The 27,915-nt window shown below is 42.0% G+C and overlaps 1 protein-coding gene across 2 annotated transcripts in view; it reads right to left on the bottom strand.

Annotated features, from left to right (window-relative positions):
• LOC112257651 (guanine nucleotide-binding protein G(i) subunit alpha-3-like) overlaps nt 1–27,915 on the bottom strand; it is a 78,107-nt gene that overhangs the window by 31,817 nt on the left and 18,375 nt on the right. For both annotated transcript variants that reach the window (XM_042304251.1, XM_042304250.1), the window contains exon 2: nt 2,130–2,172. In XM_042304251.1, coding sequence (XP_042160185.1) covers nt 2,130–2,172 — 43 coding nt within the window. The remainder of the gene's footprint in view (nt 1–2,129; nt 2,173–27,915) is intronic.

Here is a 27,915-nt window from a genome sequence, read left to right as displayed (position 1 = left end):
AACGCTACTGTCCTGTTGTATGTGAGTTGGAATGCTATTTGGACTGCAACGCTACTGTCCTGTTGTATGTGAGTTGGAATGCTATTTGGACTGCAACGCTACTGTCCTGTTGTATGTGAGTTTGAATGCTATTTGGACTGCAACTGTCCTGTTGTATGTGAGTTTGAATGCTACTGTCCTGTTGTATGTGAGTTGGAATGCTATTTGGACTGCAACGCTACTGTCCTGTTGTATGTGAGTTTGAATGCTATTTGGACTGCAACGCTACTGTCCTGTTGTATGTGAGTTGGAATGCTATTTGGACTGCAACGCTACTGTCCTGTTGTATGTGAGTTTGAATGCTATTTGGACTGCAACGCTACTGTCCTGTTGTATGTGAGTTGGAATGAGTTGGAATGCTATTTGAATGACTGCAACGCTACTGTCCTGTTGTATGTGAGTTTGAATGCTATTTGGACTGCAACGCTACTGTCCTGTTGTATGTGAGTTTGAATGCTATTTGGACTGCAACGCTACTGTCCTGTTGTATGTGAGTTTGGATGCTATTTGGACTGCAACGCTACTGTCCTGTTGTATGTGAGTTTGAATGCTATTTGGACTGCAACGCTACTGTCCTGTTGTATGTGAGTTTGAATGCTATTTGGACTGCAACGCTACTGTCCTGTTGTATGTGAGTTGGAATGCTATTTGGACTGCAACGCTACTGTCCTGTTGTATGTGAGTTTGAATGCTATTTGGACTGCACTGCAACGCTACTGTCCTGTTGTATGTGAGTTTGAATGCTATTTGGACTGCAACGCTACTGTCCTGTTGTATGTGAGTTGGAATGCTATTTGGACTGCAACGCTACTGTCCTGTTGTATGTGAGTTGGAATGCTCCTGTTGTATGTGAGTTGGAATGCTATTTTGGACTGCAAGTTTGAATGCTATTTACTGTCCTGTTGTATGTTTGAGCTATTTGGAATGCTATTTGGAACTATTTGCAACGCTACTGTCCTGTTGTATGTGAGTTTGAATGCTATTTGGACTGCAACGCTACTGTCCTGTTGTATGTGAGTTTGAATGCTATTTGGACTGCAACGCTACTGTCCTGTTGTATGTGAGTTTGAATGCTATTTGGACTGCAACGCTACTGTCCTGTTGTATGTGAGTTTGAATGCTATTTGGACTGCAACGCTACTGTCCTGTTGTATGTGAGTTTGAATGCTATTTGGACTGCAACGCTACTGTCCTGTTGTATGTGAGTTTGAATGCTATTTGGACTGCAACGCTACTGTCCTGTTGTATGTGAGTTTTGAATGCTATTTGACTGCAACGCTACTGTCCTGTTGTATGTGAGTTTGAATGCTATTTGGACTGCAACTGTTGTATGTGAGTTGGAATGCTACTGTCCTGTTGTATGTGAGTTTGAATGCTATTTGGACTGCAACGCTACTGTCCTGTTGTATGTGAGTTGGAATGCTATTTGGACTGCAACGCTACTGTCCTGTTGTATGTGAGTTGGAATGCTATTTGGACTGCAACGCTACTGTCCTGTTGTATGTGAGTTGGAATGCTATTTGGACTGCAACGCTACTGTCCTGTTGTATGTGAGTTGAATGCTATTTGGACTGCAACGCTACTGTCCTGTTGTATGTGAGTTTGAATGCTATTTGGACTGCAACGCTACTGTCCTGTTGTATGTGAGTTTGAATGCTATTTGGACTGCAACGCTACTGTCCTGTTGTATGTGAGTTTGAATGCTATTTGGACTGCAACGCTACTGTCCTGTTGTATGTGAGTTGGAATGCTATTTGGACTGCAACGCTACTGTCCTGTTGTATGTGAGTTGGAATGCTATTTGGACTGCAACGCTACTGTCCTGTTGTATGTGAGTTTGAATGCTATTTGGACTGCAACGCTACTGTCCTGTTGTATGTGAGTTGGAATGCTATTTGGACTGCAACGCTACTGTCCTGTTGTATGTGAGTTGGAATGCTATTTGGACTAACATTCTACCCATAGAAATGGAATGAACAGAACAGTCAAACCGCTCATCACCAACTCATTCTAGTTCTGTGCTGCAACCATCATGGGGATTTGTGAGTTTGACATAATGCAGTTTGATGAAAGATGTTTCATGAACTTACTTCATCTGCTTCACTATTGTACTTTTCCCAGACTCCCCAGCACCTGAAAAGAAAAAAGAGACTCAATTACAGGAGAACTAATAATGAAACAAAATCAGCCAGAAAAGTACATTTTCAACTGTAGTCTAAACATTTTCAATTAAATTTCAATGTAAGGGGCTTTACTGGCAATGGGAAACATATGTTTACATTGCCAATAGCAAGTGAAATAGACACATTTACTAACAGTAAACATTACACTCACAAAAGTTTTAAAAAATAATTTTAAAAAAGAAATGTATTTCAAATGTCACATCTCTGTATACAGTGTGGTAACGATGTGCAAATAGTTCAAGTACAAAAGGGAAAATAAATTAACATAAATATGGGTTGTATTTACAATGGTGCTTGTTCTTCACTGGTTGCCATTTTCTTGTGGCAACAGGTCACAAATATTACTGCTGTGATGGCAGACTGTGGTATTTCACCCAATCGATATGGGAGTTAATCAAAATTGGATTTGTTTTTGAATTCTTTGTGGATCTGTATAATCTAGGGAAATATGTGTCTCTAATATGGTCATACATTTGGCAGGAGGTTAGGAAGTGCAGCTCAGTTTCCACCTCATTTTGTGGGCAGTGTGCACATAGCATGTCTTCTCTTGAGCCATGTCTGCCAACGGCGGCCTTTCTCAATAGCAAGGCTATGCTCACTGAGTCTGTACATAGTCAAAGCTTTCTTTATGTTTGGGTCAGTCACATTGGTCAGGTATTCTGCCACTGTGTACTCTCTGTTTAGGGCCAAATAGCATTCTAGTTTGCTCAGTGTTTTTGCTAATTCTTTCTTTTGTGTCAAGTAATAATGTTTTGTTTTCTCATGATTTGGTTGGGTCTAATTGTGTTGCTGTCCTGGGGCTCTGTGGGGTCTGCTTGTGTATGTGAACAGAGCCCCAGGACCACTCTTCTCCAGGTTCATTTCTCTGTAGGTGATGGCTTTGATATGGAAGGTTTGGGAATCGTTTGTTGAATCGTTTGCAGCCTAATTCTGCTCTGCATGCATTATTTGGTGTTCTACGTTGTACACAGGATATTTTTGCAGAATTAGTCTCAATTTGGTGTTCGTCCCATTTTGTGAATTCTTGGTTGGTGAGCGGAACCCAGACCTCGCAACCATAAAAGTGCAATGGGTTCTATAACTGATTCAAGTATTTTTAGACAGGTCCTAATTGGTATGTCGAATTTGATGTTCCTTTTGATGGCATAGTAGGCCCTTCTTGCCTTGTCTCTCAGATCGTTCACAGCTTTGTGGAAGTTACCTGTGGTGCTGACGTTTAGGCCGAGGTACGTACAGTGGTTCTTCCTTAGAAAGGTTTTGAGTTTATGCCGCGATTGTTTATGGTAGATGGTGGCAGATTGCGTAATTCTGTCATTGCACCATACTACGACAAGGGGGAGTCAGAATGCTCATCTATCAGTAGTCTAAAATGTGGCACAAGTTGACTCTCTTTTCGGATATGAATGGAGGCATTTTCAGTCTTGAGTCCTACATCAGGCACGCACGCACACACACACACACACACACGTTGCCGGTGGTCCTGGTGTTGAGAGAGAACTTGGGTAAATACAAATGGGGGAATTACACTTGACGTGTACAGACGATTTTTGAAAAATAGTTACGTTGCCTTTTGTTTTCTCTCCTTCTAAAAACAGAAAGAAATAATTCTAGATAACAAAGTGGCTTTATTTACCACAGTGTGAAAGACTGATAGCCCCTCTATATATAAAGTGAGTTGCTGAAACACGGAGTCCTTTGCTGAGGTGAAGAAGAAACTGAATGAAAGAGTCCAGCGAGGATTCGTCAGCATAAAGATGACTCACTCATTCATGGCTTCGGATCAAAATAAATAAGCACCTTTAATAAAGAAATGTTTTGGCTGTTTTGACCAAGTTAATCTACTCATGTTGTGTGTGATCAATTATTTGTGACATTGTAGTTATAATTAATGTAAACAAAATAAATCAAATAAATCTTATTCATAATAAATAATCAGATGCGTGTTGCAAGATTGATTTTTCTTTGTATTCATTTTTATATTTTTTTAGACACTACAAAACATACGAGACAACTACATCACACCCCCAGACCCACCTGTTCACACCCCCCAGACCCACCTGTTCACACCTGTTCCACACCCCAGACCCACCTGTTCACACCCCCCCCCAGACCCACCTGTTCACCCCCAGACCCACCTGTTCAGACCCACCCACCACCCCCCAGACCCACCTCACACCCCCCCCAGACCCACCTTCACACACCCCCCCCAGACCCACCTGTTCACCCCCCCCAGACCCACCTGTTCACACCCACCCCCCCCCAGACCCACCTGTTCAAACACCCCCCCCAGACCCACCTGTTCACACCCCCACCTGTCACACCCCCAGACCCATCCCCCCCAGACCCACCTGTTCACACCCCCAGACCCCCGTTCACACCCCCAGACCCACCTGTTCACACCCGCCCAGACCCACCTGTTCACACCCCCAGACCCACCTGTTCACACCCCCTCACGCATCACTCTCTGCCACATTGTCTCAAACTGCACCATTTCCTTTCTTTCCCGTCGCCCCACATGCACTTTAAACATTTGGATAATAAAGCATTTAAAAGGTTGACATTGGTTGATTTTAAAACTTCTGACAGCCAAAATTCTAAATCCAACCATAACTAACTTCACCCATCTGCCCAAACAGATCCTCAACCATAACTAACTTCACCCATCTGTCCAAACAGATCCTCAACCATAACTAACTTCACCCATCTGCCCAAACAGATCCTCAACCATAACTAACTTCACCCATCTGCACAAACAGATCCTCAACCATAACTAACTTCACCCATCTGTCCAAACAGAACCTCAAGGTAAATGGATGATGTTTAATATGTTACTGGATCATAAACAGATATGTCTCGTTGACCTGTACGGTCCAAATCATGATGATCCACACTTCTTTGACAAAATATATAATAATTGATCAATCAATCAATTGTTTAATATCCTGACCTAGTGAGATATACATGGAGGTTTAATATCCTGACCTAGTGAGATATACATGGAGGTTTAATATCCTGACCTATCCTGACCTATGCTACCAAAAAGTATTTACTGAAACTTGTTAGAAATGGAGTCACCCATGAATCACCAAACAACATTTTGAAAGAGAGAGTAAAGTACTTTAAGCATATGTTTTCGTTTCAGTCGCCTCCATCTCCACTAACCGAAGCCAATTGTATGGATTTCTTTCCTATTAATAATGTACAGAAAGACTCATGTGAAGGCCAAATTACAGAGGAGGAACTTCTTGATGCAATTAAAGCCTTTAAGGCTGGGTAAACTCCAGGGCTGGATGGCATAACAGTGGAAGTATACAAAACTTTTTTTTATATACTCAGGACTGTTGTTAGCGTGTTTTAACCACTCCTATATAAATGGTAGATTATCAGACACTCACCAAGAAGGTCTGATTTCATTACTACTGAAACAGGATCCAAGTGGTAAATATAAAGATCCAGCCATTTAAAAAATGGGAGGCCTCTTACACTTCAGTGTTGTGATGCAAAAATTCTAGCAAAATGCTTAGCGCATAGAAATTAAAAAAGGTATTGTCTGATATTATTCATCCTAATTAGACAGTTTTTTTTACATGGACAATACATTGGAGATAATATAAGTACTGGAAACAATAGAACACTATGAAATATCTGGGAAACCAGGCCTGGTATTCAGAGCTGACTTTGAAAAGGCCTTTGATAAAGTACGACTAGAGTTTATATATAAATGCCTGGAATATTTCAATTTTGGAGAATCTCTTATAAAATGTTATTATGTATAGTAACCCTATGTGTAAAATAGTAAATAATGGCTACATCTCTGAAAGTTTTAAACTGTTAAGAGGAGTAAAACAAGGTTGTCCACTATCGGCATATCTATTTATTATAGCCACCGAAATGTTAGCTGTTAAAATCAGATCCAACAATAATATTAAGGGATAAGAAATCCAGGCCTTAAAAACAAAGGTTTCATTGTATGCTGTTATCTTTTTAAAACCACAATTAGAATCCCTCCACAGGATTTAGATACTTTTTCTGACCTGTCTGGATTAAAACCAAATTATGATAAATGTACTTACTATATTACATATTGGATCACTAAAAAATACAAACTTTTACATTACCGTGTAGTTTACCAATAACAATGGTCTAACAGGGATGTGAACATACTCGGTATACAAATCGGTATACAAATCCCAAAATAATGAAATGATCTCACTCCAATACATTTTTATAGAAAGTTACCAAAAATAGATGAGATCTTGCTACCACAGAAAGGAAAATACCTGTCTATTTGTAGAAAGATTTCCCTGATTAACTCTCATATCACATTTTACCAATTTGCTTACGGTTTTGCCTACACCTAGTGACCTGTTTTTTCAAATTATATGAGCAAACAAAATATATTTTATATAGAAAGGCAAGCCAGACAAAATTAAAGGGCTTATTTATATAATTAATATTAATTCGGAGGGAAGAAATGAAATATTAAAGCATTAGACCTCTCACTAAAGGTGTTAGTCATACAAAAGTTATATTTAAATCCGAACTGGTTTTCTAGCAAATTAGTAAGCATGTCTCACCCCATGTTCAAAAACGGCCTTTTTCCTTTATTCAGATTACAACCGCTCACTTTCGGTTATTTGAAAATGAAATAATCTCCAAAATATAGAAAGTTGGAAATTCAGTTTAATCCACCAGAAAAGACAGGACAGATATAATACAAGAAATAAACTCAAATATACTAATAGATCAAATATAACTATATAAATAAACTAAAATATACAAATAAATATATATATGTCAAATAAACAAAAAGTACAATCTTTGTAAATTATATCATAAATAGGACTGGTGGAGTTGTCACACATGCAGCTAACAGGCATGTATGTAAATGTCTCTACCCAAAATGATAAAACAACTAATTGCAGCATTACCACAAAAATGGAAGGGGCAAGTAGAAGGGTGAAAAAGTAAGGAACTCGTCTGTCGGCCCTGCATTAAAGACCAAAATTTAGAAATGTTGTTTTTAAATTATACAAAATTCTAACAACCAATGTAATGTTATATATATGGGGGAAACAGCCTTCCCAGCTCTGCAGATTCTGCTGTGAGGAGGCAGAGTCATTAGATCATTTAGTTTGGTTCTGTCCGTATGTAGCTCGTTTTTGGTCCCAGGTCCAGGAATGGCTGCTGAACTGTAACATTGACCTGGAGCTAACACTGCAGATAACAATACTGGGTGATTTGAAAAGTCAGTCAAAATCAATCAATAATATAATAAAACATTTATCATCTTTAATTTACAATATGTAGAAACTATGAGAATAAAAAGCACAGTTGAAAATATGGCAAATAGAAATCCTAATATGGATGGTGTTAAGAGATAGATGGGAGGGGTTGAATGGAGCTGAAGAGTGGGACTAATAACAACAAGATAACAAATGTAAAATGTACCTCAAACAACCACAAAATGTCAGATAAAACATATGTACAGCATTTAATCGTCAACATCTTTATGCTTTCATTAATAAAATAATGATAAAATACTCAGATGTTTAGTTCAACTGCTGTACATTTCAGCTACATTTTAGTAGCTCCACGACCACGGGTAAAACCTTTGAGGTGATCAATGTATTCGTTGCATTGTTGTATTGTCAATTTCTCTAGCCAAAACTTCTTGATGGCCTTCACCAGTTCATCTTTGCTTGTAGGCTTGGTAGACTTACGGATGAATGTTTTCAGTTGATGCCAAACAGGTTGGATTGGGTTTTAAAATCAGGAGACCTACATGAAGAGATGAAAAATATATTTGTAGATATACTGTAGGGCTACCGTGGGCGAGGTAATGAGTAATGTGTTGTTAAAAGTGGTGTCAAACTAGCGTTGAGTATTGTGCTGTTTAACCTCTCTGCGCACGGAACCCGCTAGCGGGCTGAAATTCCACAACATACGGTGATCGCTACATAAATAGTCATATTAAACATTCATGAAAATACAAGTGTCTCACATGTATCGAAAGTCTAGAATCTTGCTAATCCAACTGCGTTGTCAGATTTAAAAAAGGATTTACTGCGAAAGAATGTGATGCGATTATCTGAGCATAGAGCCACATAAAAAAAAAAAAATTACCAGCACAGGGGTAACAATCACAAACTGCATTAAAATGAATTGTTTACCTTTGACGATCTTTGTCTGTTTGCAATTCCAATGCTCATTGTTACACAATGAATGATCTTCTGTTTGATAAAATCCATTTTTATAGCCTAACACAAGATATTTTGTGAACCGCTTGGTGTAGTGAATTCCATCTCATTCCATTTTCGACGACACATTCCAGGTAAATAACCCACACAGAACGTGACTTTTCCAGTCATGTTTGGTTTCACTGCAATCAACTGGTTTGTTTGTAACACGTCTTGAAATCTAGCTGGGTAGATAGCCAATGAGCTGAGCTAAACGGCAATACGCCATGTTTATGTGTTGCAAGACCAACCCATGTAGTAAGCTCCAGCGTAAAGAGAGTCATGCATGCGCTATTGAAGTTTCATACCGGAAGGAGAAACACATATTACGCACTAAATTGTTTGGTGAATGCACAGATTCAGCTGTTTATATATCAATCATTATGGCGACTAAGTCAGGGAAAGCTAAATCTAAGTCTAGATATACAGATGTACACACAACTTTAGAATAAATTGATTGGGAAGGTGAGACAGAGATTGTTGTAGGACGCTTCATTTAGCGATTGTGGAGGAATATTTTTTTAACTGGAGAGGACATTGTTTTGGACTGGTAAGTTCTTATCATGCTAATGCCCTTGTTTGTAATTAATAATATAAAATATTATTTGTGATGTTTTATTTATTTTAGAAGCAATATATAAACATTTAACGTCATGAAATGTGAGATGCGTGTGTCTGCCGCCCCACCCCAACCCACATGAACTAGCCTATTTGAGGCTGTTGAGGAGGGGGCAGGACCACATCAATGGCCAAAGTGAAATGGACACAGTAGATCCAGCTGGTCTGTTGTAATATAATAAAGACAGTAGATCTAGCTGAAATGTCATAATATAAAAGAGACAGTAGATCTAGCAGGTAATAATAATATAATAACATATTCAACCTTCAACTCTCTATATACAGTGCCTTGCGAAAGTATTCGGCCCCCTTGAACTTTGCGACCTTTGCCACATTTCAGGCTTCAAACAAAGATATAAAACTGTATTTTTTTGTGAAGAATCAACAACAAGTGGGACACAATCATGAAGTGGAACGACATTTATTGGATATTTCAAACTTTTTTAACAAATCAAAAACTGAAAAATTGGGCGTGAAAAAAAATGGCTGTTTGCGAGGCGTGTCACTTTTCACCCATCTCTTTTGCATAGACCACCAAATGCATTGTTTTCAAACCATATCTGTCTGGATCCATACATTACTATGGGAATAAATATCACCGAATGACAGAGCTTGCGAAAGTATTCGGCCCCCTTGAACTTTGCGAATGACAGACCTTGCGAAAGTATTCGGCCCCCTTGAACTTTGCGACCTTTGCCACATTTCAGGCTTCAAACATAAAGATATAAAACTGTATTTTTTTGTGAAGAATCAACAACAAGTGGGACACAATCATGAAGTGGAACGACATTTATTGGATATTTCAAACTTTTTTAACAAATCAAAAACTGAAAAATTGGGCGTGAAAAAAAATGGCTGTTTGCGAGGCGTGTCACTTTTCACCCATCTCTTTTGCATAGACCACCAAATGCATTGTTTTCAAACCATATCTGTCTGGATCCATACATTACTATGGGAATAAATATCACCGAATGACAGAGCTTGGGGACTGGTCTTTATGAATCAATCAGATTTTTATGTGGAATGTTAGGATTATTTTGCTCTTCGCTTGCAGTCACTTAGTAGCCTAGGTCTACTCCCGACCGGTCACGTTGTACAGCGTCATATTTTACTAACGGAAACACTTAGGCCTACATCGGCTACAGTAAGAAATGCATTTAGGTTTTTCTTGGAATAGAAACACCACAATAGTCATCAAATTAATTAAGCTACATTTCCAAAAATCAATCCCATAGTGTCTGTTCTATTCAAGGCTCCATTTGACTCTTAGGCCCTACATACAGCTCCATGTCATTTCAATAACTTCGCTTCTCAAAGATGCCCTCTAGTGGGCAGACTAGCACTAACTACCATTAATGGAAACAATGGCTGACACTTAAATAACGTGCCATAGAATTTTGGGGCAACCTGCAAGCTGTGCTGCAGTACGAAAACTTATAAAGGAAGAACCACTATACATTTTTTGTGTGCTCTGGGGCAACGGTGTCTCGATGGAATTTGTATTTGTGGTCCTGGCAACTGGACCTTTTTAGAACACCATTACCATTAGAGCCCAGGTCTGACAGAATCTGTGCAGAATATCTAGGTGCTGCTGTAGGCCCTCCTTGGTTGGGGACAGAAGCACCAGATTGTCAGAAAACAGTAGATATTTGATTTCAGTAGAGTGAGGCCGGGTGCTGCAGACTGTTCTAGTGCTCTCACCAATTCATTTATATATACACAGTACCAGTCAAAAGTGAGGATTCTATATTGTAGAATGTTAGTGAAGACATCACAACAGTGAAATAACACAAATGTAGTAACCAAAAGAAAAAGTAAAATGTTAATTCAAAATATATTTTATATTTAAGATTCTTCGAAGTAGCCACCCTTTGACTTGATGACAGCTTTGCACACTCTTGCCATTCTCTCAACCAGCTTCATGAGGAATGGTTTTCCAGTCTTGAAGGAGTTCCCACATATGCTGAGCACTTGCTGGCTGCTTTTCCTTCACTCTGCAGTCTAACTCATCCCAAACCATCTCAATTGGGTTGAGGTCAGGTGATTGTGGAGGCCAAGTCATATGATGCAGCACTCCATCACTCTTCTTTTTGGTCAAATAGCCCTTACACAGCTTGGAGGTGCGTTGTGGGTCAATTTCCTGTTGAAAAACAAATGATAGTCCCACTAAGCGCAAACCACATGGGATTGCATATCACTGCAGACTGCTGTGGTAGTCATGTTGGTTAAATGTGCCTTGAATTCTAAATAAATCACAGACCGTGTCACCAGAAAAGCACCGCCACACTATCACACCTCCGCCTTCATGCTTCACGGTGGGAACCACACATGCGGAGATCATTCATTCACCTACTGTGTCTCACAAAGACACGGCGGTTGGAGCGAAAATCTCAAATTTGGATTCATCAGACCAAAGGACAGATTTCCACCGCTCTAATGTCCATTGCTTGAGTGTCTTGGCCCAAGCAAGTGGTTTCTTTCCAGCAACAGTTGATTTTGAGATGTCTGTTACTTGAACTCTGAAGCATTTATTTGGGCTGCAATTTCTGAGGCTGGTATCTCTAAATGAACTTATCCTCTGCAGCAGTCTTCCGTTCCTGTGGCGGTCCTCATGGGAGCCAGTTTCATCATAGCGCTTGATGGTTTTTGCAACTGAAATTTTCCGGATTGACTGACCTTCATGTCTTGAAGTAATGATGGACTGTCGTTTCTCTTTGTTAATTTGCTGAAAGAAATTCCACAAATTAAGTTAACAAGGCATACCAGGTGAATACCTCATGAAGCTGGTTGAGAGAATGCCCAAAAGTGTGTAAAGCTGTCATCAAGGCAAAGGGTGGCTACTTTGAAGAATCTCAAAATATAGAATATATATTTTTTTGGTTACTACATGACCCCATTTGTGCTATTTCCTAGTTATGATGTCTTCACTATTATTATACAATGTAGAAAACAGTAAAAAAATAAAAACCCTGGAATGAGTAGGTGTGTCCAAACCTTTGCTTGTTATGTTGAAGAGGGTGGTGCTTAAGCTGCATCCCTGTCTCACCTCCTGGCCTGTGGAAAGAAATGTGTGTGTTTTGCCAGTTTTAACCGCACACTTGTTTGTGTAGATGGATTTTATAATGGTCGTATGTTTCTCAACCAACACCACTTTTCATCAATTTGTAAAGCAGACCCTCATGCCAAAATGAGAAAAGCTTTTTTTGAAATCAACAATGCATGAGAAGACTTTGCCTTTGTTTTAGATTGTTTGTTAGTCAATTAGGGTGTGCAGGGTGAATACATGGTCTGTCGTACGGTAATTTGGTAAATGGCCAATTTGACATGTGCTCAGTATATTGTTTTCACTGAGGACATGTACGAGTCTGCTGTTAATGATAATGCAGAGGGTTTTCCTAACGTTGATGTTGATACATATCCCACGGTAGTTAATGGGATCAAATTTGTCTCCACTTCTGTGGCTTGGGGTGATCAGTCCTTTGTTCCAAATATTGTGGAAGATGCCAGAGCTGAGTCTGATGTTAAAAGAGTTTAAGTATAGCCAATTGGAATCTGTGGTCTGCATATTTTATTTAATTTAGGATATCATCAACACCGCAGGCCTTTTGATTTGGAGGGGTTGTATTTCGTTATGTAGTTCATTCAATGTAATTGGAGAATCCAGTGGGTGCTGGTAGTCTTTAATAGTTGATTCTAAGATTTGTATTTGATCATGTATATGTTTTTGCTGTTTGTTCTACAGCCAAAAATATTGGTTTATCCATGCATCTCCGTTTTGGATAGATAACTCATGTTGTTGTTTGTTTAGTGTTTTCAAATTTTCCCAGAAGTGGTTAGATTCTATGGATTCTTCAATTACACTGAGCTGATTTCTGACGTGCTGCTCCTTCTTTTTCCGTAGTGTGTTCCTCTATCATTTAAGGCACAGGCTCAGGTTTTCTGGGTCTCTGTTTTTGGTTGGATAGGTTTCTGCATTCTTCAAACATTTTGTCACAGTTGTTCATTTTTTAAGGTTGTCTACTTAAATGTTTAGATTTGATAGGGAAACAGGAGGTCAAATATACAGTTTAGATTTTCTACTCCCAAGGTTACACCTTCATTATTACAGTGAAACATTTTGTCCAGGAAGTTGTCTCAAAGGGATTGAATTTGTTGTTGTCTAATTGTTATTTGGCAGAGTTCCAGACTACTTTCCTTCCTTCTATAGCATTTCTTAATATTATTCAGTTCCTTTGATGTCTCGAGATTGAGTATTGCTCTGTTCAAGTAGACTGTGATCTGATAGGGGTGTCAGTGGGCTGACTGAACGCTCTGACTCTGGGTTGAGATCTGTCTCGCTCTCGCTCTCTCTGTCTATTTTAAGTCTTCTGAAGAGAGATGAAATACAGATGAAAGGTTTAGGCATGGAACCTCTAACTCTGGCATTTTCACTGGTAAAAACTCATGGGTACCCTCACAATGGCTGCCTGGTACTGTGATGCATCTAGAGGCGAAAGAAACTCACACCGATTTAGGCGAGGTGCTGGCTAGCGGAGTAGAACACTTCAAAAATTAAAAGGAGAGCCGCACACTATAGGAGCTCAGATGCAATAAGCTGTCTTCATCAGGGTATTGTGATGCAATCATTTCCATTGTGATGTAGAATGTTCCTTTAAATGATATTAACCTTTTCACATGTAACAACAAACGGGTACCAACAAACGGGTGTGATTCTACAGTGGTCCCTGCAGCATATGCTCAAACCGGTGTGATTCTACAGTGGTCCCTGCAGCATATGCTCAAACGGGTGTGATTCTACAGTGGTCCCTGCAGCATATGCTCAAACGGTGTGATTCTACAGTGGTCCCTGCAGCATATGCTCAAACCGGGTGTGATTCTACAGTGGTCCCTGCAGCATATGCTCAAACGGGTGTGATTCTACAGTGGTCCCTGCAGCATATGCTCAAACGGGTGTGATTCTACAGTGGTCCCTGCAGCATATGCTCAAACAGCATATGGTGTGATTCTACAGTGGTCCCTGCAGCATATGCTCAAACGGGTGTGATTCTACAGTGGTCCCTGCAGCATATGCTCAAACGGGTGTGATTCTACAGTGGTCCCTGCAGCATATGCTCAAACGGGTGTGATTCTACAGTGGTCCCTGCAGCATATGCTCAAACCGGTGTGATTCTACAGTGGTCCCTGCAGCATATGCTCAAACGGGTGTGATTCTACAGTGGTCCCTGCAGCATATGCTCAAACCGGTGTGATTCTACAGTGGTCCCTGCAGCATATGCTCAAACCGGTGTGATTCTACAGTGGTCCCTGCAGCATATGCTCAAACCGGTGTGATTCTACAGTGGTCCCTGCAGCATATGCTCAAACCGGTGTGATTCTACAGTGGTCCCTGCAGCATATGCTCAAACCGGTGTGATTCTACAGTGGTCCCTGCAGCATATGAATTCTACAGTGGTCCCTGCAGCATATGCTCAAACGGGTGTGATTCTACAGTGGTCCCTGCAGCAACAGTGGTCCCTGCAGCATATGCTCAAACCGGTGTGATTCTACAGTGGTCCCTGCAGCATATGCTCAAACGGGTGTGATTCTACAGTGGTCCCTGCAGCATATGCTCAAACGGGTGTGATTCTACAGTGGTCCCTGCAGCATATGCTCAAACCGGTGTGATTCTACAGTGGTCCCTGCAGCATATGCAACCGGTGTGATTCTACAGTGGTCCCTGCAGCATATGCTCAAACGGGTGTGATTCTACAGTGGTCCCTGCAGCATATGCTCAAACGGGTGTGATTCTACAGTGGTCCCTGCAGCATATGCTCAAACGGGTGTGATTCTACAGTGGTCCCTGCAGCATATGCTCAAACGGGTGTGATTCTACAGTGGTCCCTGCAGCATATGCTCAAACGGGTGTGATTCTACAGTGGTCCCTGCAGCATATGCTCAAACGGGTGTGATTCTACAGTGGTTGGCAGCATAAAGTGGTCCCTGCAGCATATGCTGTGATTCTACAGTGGTCCCTGCAGCATATGCTTTGAATATCCAGTGGTCCCTCAGCATATGCTCAAACGGGTGTGATTCTACAGTGGTCAGCATTTGAGCTAGGCACACTTTTTTCAAAGAAACATTTCTGCACAAACACAGTCCTTACAAAGTTATGTTCTGAATGTGGCCAGTTTATTTTTGGATGGAATGTTCAGACATTCACAGAAGTAGCAACAGCATAACACAATCATCTAAAACGGAAAATATAGGCTACATTAGTCCTAGCGCTAACTGAGAAAAGATTGACGTAACACAAGCAGTCATATTAAGATAACTCTCAGCTGACAGAAACCACAATATGATATGATACTATTTATAATACATCACGGGTGAGCTCAACACTGATCCAAATAATTGAGTAAAACAGTTTAAAATCAAAAGTAATCCGAAGATGGGTGGTTTTTGTGCGCGTCGCCATATTTGTTTTTCGCGTCAACCAAAGACAATAAGTGGAGACAAGACGAGTTTGGTCTGTTTGCAGTATGCATGTTGAAGAAGGTGTCATCTACCATCATTCACTTCCTTTCATTCACTTCCGGAAGTTTACCCGAAAGATGAGTGAACCATTCCTTTGCCTCCTAACATCTTTGGTCTGAGAGACATTTCCGTGACACCCAGAATGCATTGTATAATGTCAACAAACATGGTGCCACACATAGCTGGCAAATAGCTTAGCATTAGCTCATTATAAATCACTACAACCTTCAAAAAAGTATTTTACACACACCATGTGTGTCCATTACAATCTACGCAATAATCGGAATTCATTATTTGTCTCCAGTATTTGAAAACTGTGAGCACGCACGCACGCACGCCCGCGCACACCACACACACACACACACACACACAAATAGCGCACACACTACACGCGCACACACACACACACACACACACACACGCACACGCACGCACGCACACACACACACGCACACACACGCACACACACGCACACACACGCACACACACGCACACACACGCACACACACGCCCACACACACGCACACACACACGCACACGCGCACACGCACACACACACACACGCACACGCACGCACACGCACACGCTAGAGTAGAAACGATGACAGGATATACAGAAAATAAGGCCCTTACTTTGATAGGAATGCACAAGTCCAAAGTTAGTATTTGTAAAGAAAACAATAATGGAGGCAATGCGAGTGGCAAAAAAAAAAATGTGCCAGTTCGAACAAGACTGCGCAAATGCCTGCATACTCTTTTTGTGTTTACAGTTTGTCTACGGTGTGGCTACTTCATTTCCAGTCACAACTTGTAGACTTGTTTACATGCTGCTGTGCGATGTGTTGCTAACCTTAACGGTTTTTACTTTTTAAGTAGCGGGTTATACTTTTTTCATTCAGCTCTTTAACCCTGGACGCTTTATCTGGACATGGTTCGTCAGGACCTCCATCAGCCCGAAGCTAAGTAGTAACATTAACATGATGCTTTATCTGGACGTGGTTCGTCAGGACCTCCATCAGCCCGAAGCTAAGTAGTAACATTAACATGATGCCTTCTAATAGCAGTCGCTGTACTCATAATATACAGGAGAACGATCGCCTTAAGGCGTGCTGCAAACCAGCTTCAGACGCAATCGTTAGGCAAGGGTAATTTCAGTGTAGGAATGGATGAAACAGCGTCTGTGCCATGAGTAAGTACAGATAGTAACGTTAGTATAAATCCCCCCGCACGGTCCCCGCAGCCGGACAACTTTCTCATGGCTTCTGGAGGGAAAGGCTGTAGGAATGCTCAACCGGTGTCACTCATTCAGCCGGACAACTTTCTCATGGCTTCTGGAGGGAAAGGCTGTAGGAATGCTCAACCGGTGTCACTCATTCAGCCGGACAACTTTCTCATGGCTTCTGGAAGGCTAATCTGAAGATGGTGCTGGCTAAAGCTAAAACTGGCAAGTGTAGAGAGTATAGAGATATTGTTATCCACGTCAGCACCAACGGTGTTAGGATGAAACAGTCAGAGGTCACCAAGCGCAACATAGCTTCAGTGTGCAAATCAGCTAGAAACGTGCCTGCATCGAGTAATTGTCACTGAGCCCCTCCCAGTTAGTGGGAGTGATGAGTTCCCACAACTCGATCGCTGGTTGAAAACTGTTTTCTGCACCTCCACAAAGATAGAATTTGTAAATAATTGTCCAGATTTCTGAGACTCACCCACAAACAGAACCAAGCCTGGCCTGCTGAGGAGTGACGGATTCCATCCTAGCTGGAGGGGTGCTCTCATCTTGTCTACCAACATAGACAGGGCTCTAACTCCTCTAGTTCCACAATGAGATAGGGTGCAGGCCAGGCAGCAGGCTGTTAGCCAGCCTGCCAGCTTACTGGAGTCTGCCACTAGCACAGTCAGTGTAGTCAGCTCAGCTATCCCCATTTAGACCGTGTCTGTGCCTCGATGTAGGTTGGGAAAACCTAAACATGGCGGTGTTTGCCTTAGCAATGACACTAGGATAAAGACCTCCTCCATTCCTGCCATTATTGAAAGAGATCGTGATATCTCACATCTCAAAATAGGGCTACTTAATGTTAGATCCCTCACTTCCAAGGCAGTTACTGTCAATTAACTAATCACTGATCATAATCTTGATGTGATTGGCCTGACTGAAACATGGCTTAAGCCTGATAATTTACTGTGTTAAATGAGTGCTCACCTCCTGATTACACTAGTGACCATATGCATTGCGTAAAGGCGGAGGTGTTGCTAACATTTACGACAGCAAATTTTAATTTATAAATAAATACTGCATTTGTCTTTTGAGCTTCTAGTCGTGAAATCTATGCAGCCTACTCAATCACTTTTTATAGCTACTGTTTATACAGGCCTCCTGGGCCATATACAGCGTTCCTCACTGAGTTCCCTGAATTCCTATCGGACCATGTAGTCGTGGCAGATAATATTCTAATGTTTGGTTCCTTTAATATTCACATGGAAAAGTCCACAGACCCACTCCAAAAGGCTTTCGGAGCCATCATCAACTCAGTGGGTTTTGTCCAACATGTCTCCGGACCTACTCACTGCCACAGTCATACTCTGGACCTAGTTTTGTCCGTTGGAATAAATGTTGTGGATCTTAATGTTTTTCCTCATAATCCTGGACTATTAGACCACCATTTTAGTATGTTTGCAATCCCAACCAAGGATCATCAAAAGCTGTGCTATAAATTCACAGACTACACAAAGATTCCTAGATGCCCTTCCAGACTCCCTCTGCCTACCCAAGGACGTCAGAGGACAAAAATCAGTTAACCACCAAACCGAGGAACTCAATTTAACCTTGCGTAATACCCTAGACTCGCACCCCTAAAAACAAAACCCGCTTGTCATAAGAAACAAGCTCCCCGGTATACAGAAAATACCCGAGCTCTGAAGCAAACTTCCAGACAATTGGAACGGAAATGGCGCTACACCAAATTGGAAGTCTTCCAACTAGCTTGGAAAGACAGTACCGTGCAGTATTGAAGAGCCCTCAGTGCTGCTCGATCATCCTATTTTTCCAACTTAATTGAGGAAAATAAGAACAATCCATAATGTTTTTTGATACTGTTGCAAAGCCAAGTAAAAAGCAGCATTCCCCAAGAGAGGATGGCTTTCATTTCAGCAGTGATAAATTAATGAACTTCTTTGACGAAAAGATCACATTCATTAGAAAGCAAATCTACGGACTCCTCTTTAAATCTGCCTATTCCTCTAAAGCTCAGTTGTCCTGAGTCTGCACCCTATTCCAAATAAACTATCGAAAGAGCTGCTTCCTGTGCTTGGCCCTCCTATGTTGAACATAATAAACGGCTCTCTGTCCACCGGAGGCGTACCAAACTCACTAAAAGTGGCAGTAACAAAGCCAAACCGTGACCCAGAAAATATAAAAAACTAAACCGGCCTATATCGAATCTCCCATTCTTCTCAAACATTATTTAAAAAGCTGTTGCGCAGCTACTCACTGCCTTCCTGAAGACAATGTATATGAAATGCTTCAGTCTGGGTTTAGACCCCATCATAGCACCGAGACTGGTGGTAAATGACCTTTTAACGGCATCAGACCGAGGCTCTGCATCGGTCCTCGTGCTCCTAGACCTTAGTGCTGCTTTTGATACCATCAATCACCACATTCTTACGGAGAAACTGGAAACCCAAATTGATCTACACGGACAAGTTCTGGCCTGGTTTAGATCTTATCTGTCGGAAAGATATCAGTTTGTCTCTGTGAATGGTTTGTCCTCTGAGAAATTAACTGTACATTTCGGTGTTCTTCAAGGCTCCGTTTTAGGACCACTATTGTTTTCACAATATATTTTACCTTTTGGGGATGTCTTTCGGAAACATAATGTTAACTTTCACTGCTATGCGGACGACACACAGATGTACATTTCGATGAAACATGGTGAAGCCCCAAAATTGCCCTCCATGGAAGCCTGTGTTTCAGACATAAGGAAGTGGATGGCGGTAAATGTTATACTTTTAAACTCGGACAAAACAGAGGTGCTAGTTCTTGGTCCCAAGAAACAAAGAGATCTTCTGTTGTATTTGACAGTTGATCTTGATGGTTGTACAGTCGTCTCAAATAAAACGGAAGGACCTCGGCATTACTCTGGTCCCTGATCTCTCTTTTGACAAACATATCAAGACTGTTTCAAGGACAGCTTTTTTCCATCTACGTAACATTGCAAAAATCTGAAACTTTCTGTCCAAAAATGCAGAAAAATGATGTTTTTGTCACTTCTAGATTAGACTACTGCAATGCTCTACTTTCCGGCTACCCGGATAAAGCACTAAATAAACTTCAGTTAATGCTGAACACGGCTGCTAGAATCCTGACTAGAACCAAAACCAATGTATCATATTACTCCAGCACAAGCCTCTCTACACTGGCTTCCCGTTAAGGCAAGGACTGATTTCAAGGTTTTACTGCTAACCTACAAAGTATTACATGGGCTTGCTCCTACCCATCTTTCTGATTTGGTCCTGCCGTACATAACTACACGTACGCTACAGTCAAGACGCAGGCCTCCTTTCTGTCCCTAGAATTTCTTTCTTCTATAGAGCTCCATTTTTATGGAAGAGTCTGCCTATCCATGTGAGAGAGACAGATTCTTTCTCGACCTTTAAGTCTTTATTGAAGACTCATCTCTTCAGTAGGTCCTATGATTGAGTGTAGTCTGGCCCAGGAGTGTGAAGGTGAACGGAAAAGCACTAGAGCAACGAACCGCCCTTGCTGTCTCTGCCTGGCCGGTTCCCCTCTCTCCACTGGGATTCTCTGCCTCTAACCCTATTACAGGGGCTGGTTCACTGGCTTACTGGTGCTCTTCAATGCTGTCCCTAGGAGGGTTGTGTCACTTGAGTGGGTTGAGTCACTGACGTTATCTTCCTGTCCGGGTTGGAGCCCCCCCTTGGGTTCGTGTCGTTGGGGGAGATCTTCGTGGGCTATACTCGGTCTTGTCTCAGGATAGTAAGTTGGTGGTTGACGATATCATTCTAGTGGTGTGAGGGCTGTGCTTTGGCAAAGTGGGTGGGGTTATATCCTGTCCGGGGGTATCGTCGGATGGGGCCACAGTGTCTCCTGACCCCTCCTGTCTCAGTATCCAGTATTTATGCTGCAATAGTTTGTGTCGGGGGGCTAGGGTCAGTCTGCTATATCTGGAGTATTTCTCCTGTCTTATCCGGTGTCCTGTGTGAATTTAAGTATGCTCTCACTAATTCTCTCTATCTTTTTCTCTCTCTCTGAGGACCTGAGCCCTAGGACCATGCCTCAGGACTACCTGGCCTTATGACACCTTGCTGTCCACGTGGTCGTGCTGCTGCTCCAGTTTCAACTGTTCTGCCTGCGGCTATGGAACCCTGACCTGTTCACCTGTGCTACCTGTCCCAGACCTGCTACCTGTCCTAGACCCGCTGTTTTCAACTCTCTAGAGACAGCAGGAGCGGTAGAAATACTCTGAATGATCGGCTATGAAAAGCCAACTGACATTTACTCCTGAGGTGCTGACCTGTTGCACCCTCTACAACCACCGTGATTATTATTATTTGACCCTGCTGGTCATCTATGAACATTTGAACATCTTGGCCATGTTCTGTTATAATCTCAACCCGGCACAGCCAGAAGAGGACTGGCCACTCCTCATAGCCTGGTTCCTCTAGGTTTCTTCCTAGGTTCCGGCCTTTCTAGGGAGTTTTTCCTAGCCACCGTGCTTCTACACCTGCATTGCTTGCTGTTTGGTGTTTTAGGCTGGGTTTCTGTACAGCACTTTGTGACATCAGCTGATGTAAGAAAGGCTTTATAAATACATTTGATTGATGTGCGGGAAAAAATGGAGAAGGGCTCTCCTCGAAGAGGTTAGTTTGTCCGGCACAGTAAAGCCTCAAAAATAAATTGTCCGCGACATTGAAAATGGGCTACTTCTATGCTAATTAATGAGGAGGCGTAACACACCTCAATTCAAACTGCTGTTAGAAAACACAACTTAAGACAATTATTTGGAATTGACTAGTTGAAACATTAGCAGGCAGCGAGCCTTAACTGTTCTGTTGCGTAACAATCACATTTTGGAACAGTAATTGCATTCAGACATCACGTGCATAAAACAACTCACGCTGGGGGCAACCGGTAGAGATATTTGGAAGTCACGTGTGAAAAGGTTAACTAAATGTAGCTCATACAATGGAATGTATTTTTTGTAAATGTCAGTTGAATCAACACATATTTTACTTCCTGCTTTGCTCCTATGGGTACAATCGCAATGGCCGCCGGTCCACCCATTACACCATCATTGACTTGAATGGGTGACGCCAGTCCACACATTATGCCATCATTGACTTGAATGGGGCCGCCAGTCCACACATTATGCCATCATTGACTTGAATGGGACCGCCAGTCCACCCATTACACCATCATTGACTTGAATGGGGCCGCCAGTCCACCCATTACACCATCATTGACTTGAATGGGACCGCCAGTCCACACATTATGCCATCATTGACTTGAATGGGACCGCCAGTCCACACATTATGCCATCATTGACTTGAATGGGGCCGCCAGTCCACACATTATGCCATCATTGACTTGAATGGGGCCAGTCCACCCATTACACCATCATTGACTTGAAACAGTCCACACATTATGCCATCATTGACTTGAATGGGGCCGCCAACCCACACATTATGCCATCATTGACTTGAATGGGGCCGCCAACCCACACATTATGCCATCATTGACTTGAATGGGGCCGCCAACCCACACATTATGCCATCATTGACTTGAATGGGTGACGCCCGTTCTATTCCTTCTATGGCAGGACATGCAGTCAGGAATGGAGAAAATGTGCATCTATTCCAATGGATATTACGGAGACCACGGTTATTTGGCTGGCAAATTACAGGTCTTCTAAAATTCATAGTTAGGCCGCTGTCATCATCATGACTGGCTACCCAATGAGATGGTGGGGAAGCTCGTAGGGTTTAGACTCAAAAGAAAATGACCAATAACGTCGTACCAAAACGGTACACAGTCTCTCAGTGGTTCTGATGTCACTCTTAGTGTAGCTGTTTGTATGACTGTAGGTCTACTGATAAGGAAAAACCGTCATGGACCATTACATCTTCATAACCCTCCCTCGTATCCTTTTGCATTCAGCAGAGGAACTAGTAGGTGCCAGCTGGCCCGAGGTTTGTTCCATGTGTGAGGAAGACAAGGTAGATTCTGCCTCTGAAAATCAGTGTCTCATTGGCCCATATTTATAGCTCAGTGTGTGTGGGCTATAGAAAAGGGGACATGGGCACTAGTATCATGGTGAAGAATCCTCATTGACAGTACTAATAGTATGATACAGTCTGGGATGGGACACTGCAGTAGAGAGCTGCCAGGCACTAAGGGAATACTTGGATAGTGTCAGATACCAACGGTGCTTCCCGAGACAGTCAGATACCAATGGGGAGAATTTCTGTATACCATGAAATAATGAATGTAACACAGTTAACTGTAATGAGAAGTAGCACATAAATTCACTATACTGTATGTAGCCTGTAGGGTGTCCAATTAAAAACTCATATTTTGACCAGTGGGCAAAATAATTGTGCAGATAATCCTCTAAGAAAATCAAAATGGTCCAAACCTCATGTATCATAATCTCTATCTCTATCATAATTCGTTCACAAGTTATTGGAGTTTTTACCCTTGTAGGATGGCCAGAATTAGGGTGACTAAATCAATGGAGGTCAGTAGGGGTTTAACAGTACATGTACTCATACCGAACCGTTCGGTATAGGGGACCTCAGTTCGGTCCACACTGTGAACCTGAACGAATACATACATTTAAAAAAAAAAAATTTAAACATTAGAAAAACACTACCTATAGATTAAATCTGAGCTGAAAAAAAAACATTTCAGTTAAATGACGAAAGCCTGTCCTGTCGCACATTATAATCAAAATTCTCATTTGAATCTTAATTGCCGTAATTCAAACTTTTCTTTTGTGAGGCACAGACGGGAACTAGTTCTGTTCGATGGCGAGTGGTGGGGTCGTCTCCCCTCCGCACTCAAGCAGCCCTTGGCAGCTTATTCTGACAGGGACAAAGAAATTACAAGAGCAATAGGTATATTTCAGGATTTCCGTTATGAAAATGTGGAGGCGGACATTTGACCGGCAGCATTTTAAATTTACCAGACATACGAGACATTTACCAGAGCAATATGCATTGTAACCTGATTAACCTGATTAGGGCGTCCACCCACGGTGCTCAGGGGCGTCCACCCACGGTGCTCAGGGGTGTCCACCCACGGTGCTCAGGGGAGTCCACCCACGGTGCTCAGGGGAGTCCACCCACGGTGCTCAGGGGAGTCCACCCACGGTGCTCAGGGGAGTCCACCCACGGTGCTCAGGGGAGTCCACCCACGGTGCTCAGAATGTCAGAAATCTTTATATTAACAGAACATGCAAGTGGAGGATGCAACGCCACGTGTCCTTCTTACCGAATTCAGATCCACACTTTGAAGACGTTAAAATAGCTGCCCTGTTCCTCAGCCAATAAGAAGAGGAACAAACCGCTAGATCACTAGTCTATGCATATGAGGCAAGTCGGTTTCAATTTGGGGAAGCGCCTGTTCGCTTTTCAATCATGCTAGATAGGCTACTCCAGATATTTCACTCCATGCATCAACCACTGTTTGAGGAGCACGCAGCCTCTCGCTGCGCGACTGGTAATATTCCACCCAATCTCTGTATGCCATTGGCTCTCCAACCCTGTTCCTGCAGCTACCCAGGGCTTCATTTGGGAAACCAAGCGAAATCTTTTTCGGGAATGTTTTCACAACTAAACATATTTCATTAAACGGTTGACAGCTCCTCTGTGTGCTTGAGAAAGGAATGAAGGAGTAAGTGGAGGAGATGGAAACGCACAGTGGTGAGATATTTTCTACCTAAAAAGGTCATGTGGGAAAGCATACAAATTCACTATAAAATTGTAGGTTAACTCTGTAAATTGCCCTGCACAGTCAATGAACTAACAGCATTGCCTACAGCGGTTCTTCCCTTAAAAGTTTAGAGTTTATGCCACGACCGTTTGTGGTAGATGGTGGCATTCTGTCATTGCACCACACTATCACAAGTTAGAACGCTGATCTATTGGTAGTCTAAACTGTGGCACTAATTTACTATCTATTCGTAAATTAATGGAGGCGTTTTCAGTCGGACAGTCTCTCTTCTCTGGCACTTGAGTCCTGCATCAGGCAAACAAACAAAAGTGTTCAATTATTCAAGGCTCCCTTTGTTAAATATTTAGTTTTATAACCAAAATGCTTGACTGTATTTAATGACATGGATGACTTGTATGCTGTGTGATGACATGCACACATTAATGATTGATGGTAGTTCATATTGAAGAAGATCTTTATGCCAATAAGGAGGTTATGCTAACACAGCTACAGTAAGAAACGCATGTTCGTTTTTCTTGGAATAGAAACACCATAATATTCTTCAAATGAATTCATCTACATTTCCAAAAATCAATCCCATCTGTTCTATTCAAGGCTCCCTTTGACTCTTAGGCCCTACAGCTCTATGTCATTTCAATAACTTCGCTTCTCAAAGATGCCCTCTAGTGGGCAGACTAGCAAACTACCATTAATGGAAACAATGGCTGACACTTAAATAACGTGCCATAGAATTTTGGGGCAACCTGCAAGCCGTGCTGCAGTACGACAACTTATAAAGGAAGAACCCTTCTCACCCAGACTCATAAATAGAAAGTTTGGACCAGAAGGCAACCAGTCCATCCAGTATGCATAATAATACAGTCTACACTCAAAAGGCAAATCACTACAATTTAAGTTTACAATTTGTTATAGACTAGACCAATTATGTACCAAAAGACATCTTATAAGTCAGTTTTGTTTCATGTTTTTTCTGCCATGCGTAATACGCGGTAGGCTATTTATTGTATAACAGCACCGTCATTATTTTAATTCATGTTTCTTGGGGGGGCTTGGGCTCATATACAGTACCAGTCAAAAGTTTGGACACACCTACTCTAATTACAGGGTTTTTCTTTATTTGTACTATTTTCTACATTGTAGAATAATAGTGGAGACATCAACACTATGAGACGACACACTATGGACATGTCCCGCATGCAACTTTTGACAGTAGCTATGCCTGCTCATTCTGAGAAGTCATAGGAATAGAAAATAGTGTATCTAAACCGGGTAAGTTATGAATTGTATCACCAACTGTGTCATTTTGCCATCGTGTTTCTTTGTCATAACCCAAGGTTGCATGCCAAATTGTTACTGAACCGGAAAATAGACAAAGTTTCATTCAAGATTCAAAAAACACACGATCCAGCAGCAGTGGCCTCCGCAGCTCGAGCCTGCCTCTGTGCTCGACTTTCCAACAGTCGTTGTGAGGGTCAGTCAGTTGGTTAACAGTGGAGGCCAGCCGGAGAAGGTACCAAAAAGTTAAAAATAGGTCATTGTAGCTATTGTATTTGTAATAGTGTATTTCGTTGCAGTCGCTAACTAGTTTGACATTGTATCTAGCTTAATTTCTGGACTGTTCATGGTTGTCGTCAAAGTTTCTCCGTTAACGTCGGCTAATGTTAATGTTAGATGGCTAGCCATCTTAGCTAACTGTTAGAGCAGAGGTAGCTAGCTAAGTCAATAAGTTTAGGGTCTAGCCTTTGTGATATTTAGGTAGCTAATTGAGCTAGCTAGTGTTTATAAAACATTGGTAGTCTAGCTAAGACTAGGCAAGAAAGCACCCGGTTAACATAGCTAGCTGTCACAGTCACAGTTAGGGCTCTCGATGGTGCAGCTTTAAAACGTAGAGGATCTGGGGACCCATGCCAAAAAAAATTCAGTCTCCTGAGGGGGAATATGCATTGTCGACTCCTCTTCATGACTGTCTTGGTGTGTTTGGACCATGATAGTTTGCTGGTGATGTGGACACCAAGGAACTTGAAGCTCACGACCCACTCCATTACAGCCCCGTCGATGTGAAATCGGCCCTCCTTTTCCTATAGTCCACAATCAGCTCCTTTATCCTGCTCACAACGAGGGAGAGGTTGTTGTCCTGGCACCACACTGGCAGGTCTCTGACCTCCTCCCTATAGGCTGTCTCATTGTTGTCGGTGATCAGGCCTACCATCTTCGTGTCGTCAGAAAACTTAACGGTGTTGGAGCCTGTGCTTGGCCATGCAGTCATGGATGAACAGGGAGTACAGGAGGGGGACTAAGCACGTACCCCTGAGGGGCCCCCGATGTAATCGTAGTGAGAGTAGTAATGAAGGAACATAATGTGATCTGAGCAGTGGTGTAAAGTACTTAAGTAACAATACTTTAAAGAACTACTTAAATCGTTTTTGGGGTATCTGTACTTTACTATTTATATTTTTGGCAACTTTTACTTCACTACTTTCCTAAAGACAATAATGTACTTTTTACACCATACATTTTTCCTGACACCCAAAAGTACTTGTTACATTTTGACAGGAAAATGGTCCAATTCACACACTTATCAAGAGAACATCCCTGGTCATCCCTACTGCCTCTGACCTAGTGGACTCACTAAACACAAATGCTTTGTTTGTAAATTGTGTCGCAAGGCATTCTGGTACTTGCAGTCAATACCGTAAATTCAATATTAACCAATACAGCAGAAATATGTATGTAGTTCTCTCAATCTCCATCACACTCTACTACAATTACATATGTAAATAACTGTAAAGAAGATATCTTTAGATACAGCTCAATGACATTAACTCTGTAACCCATTAAAAAGTTCCAACATCCTCCCCCCGATGAACAACTGTGTTCATCTAAATCGCTGAGATGAATAGGTCTTCTAAACAAAGTCCCTGAAGCAGTACAAACTGAACATGACCTAACTAGGCCATCTCGGCCTGGAAACAGTTCCTCAACCTTTCCTAGTTTCCAGGTTTGTCTGGGTGTGTTATCCTCGCAGTTGAGTACAACGTCACCCACTTTCAGTGGGGTGGGCTGTGGTGTGTCACAGCAGTGTGCTGACTTTACTGAACACCACTTCATTGTGCATGAAGAGGCCTAGAATTTAGGATAGCTTCAACCTCTGTCAGGACTGAGTGAAGCTCTCCCAAGAACCTCTCTCAGGCATGCTTTCACTGACTTGACGATTCTTTCCCAGAATCCGCCCCACCAGGCTGCTCGCTCGGTGATGGAGTTGGGGCTCTTCAATTGCCTTCTACAGCTCTTTCAAGTCCTGATCAGCTCTCTTGAACATTTTTGCATTGTCTGAGTAGATTACCTTGCATAAT

The sequence above is a fragment of the Oncorhynchus tshawytscha genome, linkage group LG22 (assembly GCF_018296145.1).
Source record: "Oncorhynchus tshawytscha isolate Ot180627B linkage group LG22, Otsh_v2.0, whole genome shotgun sequence".
NCBI classification, from domain to species: domain Eukaryota; kingdom Metazoa; phylum Chordata; class Actinopteri; order Salmoniformes; family Salmonidae; genus Oncorhynchus; species Oncorhynchus tshawytscha.
Note: the sequence above shows the minus strand (reverse complement) of the source record. Positions and strands in the feature narration are given on the sequence as shown.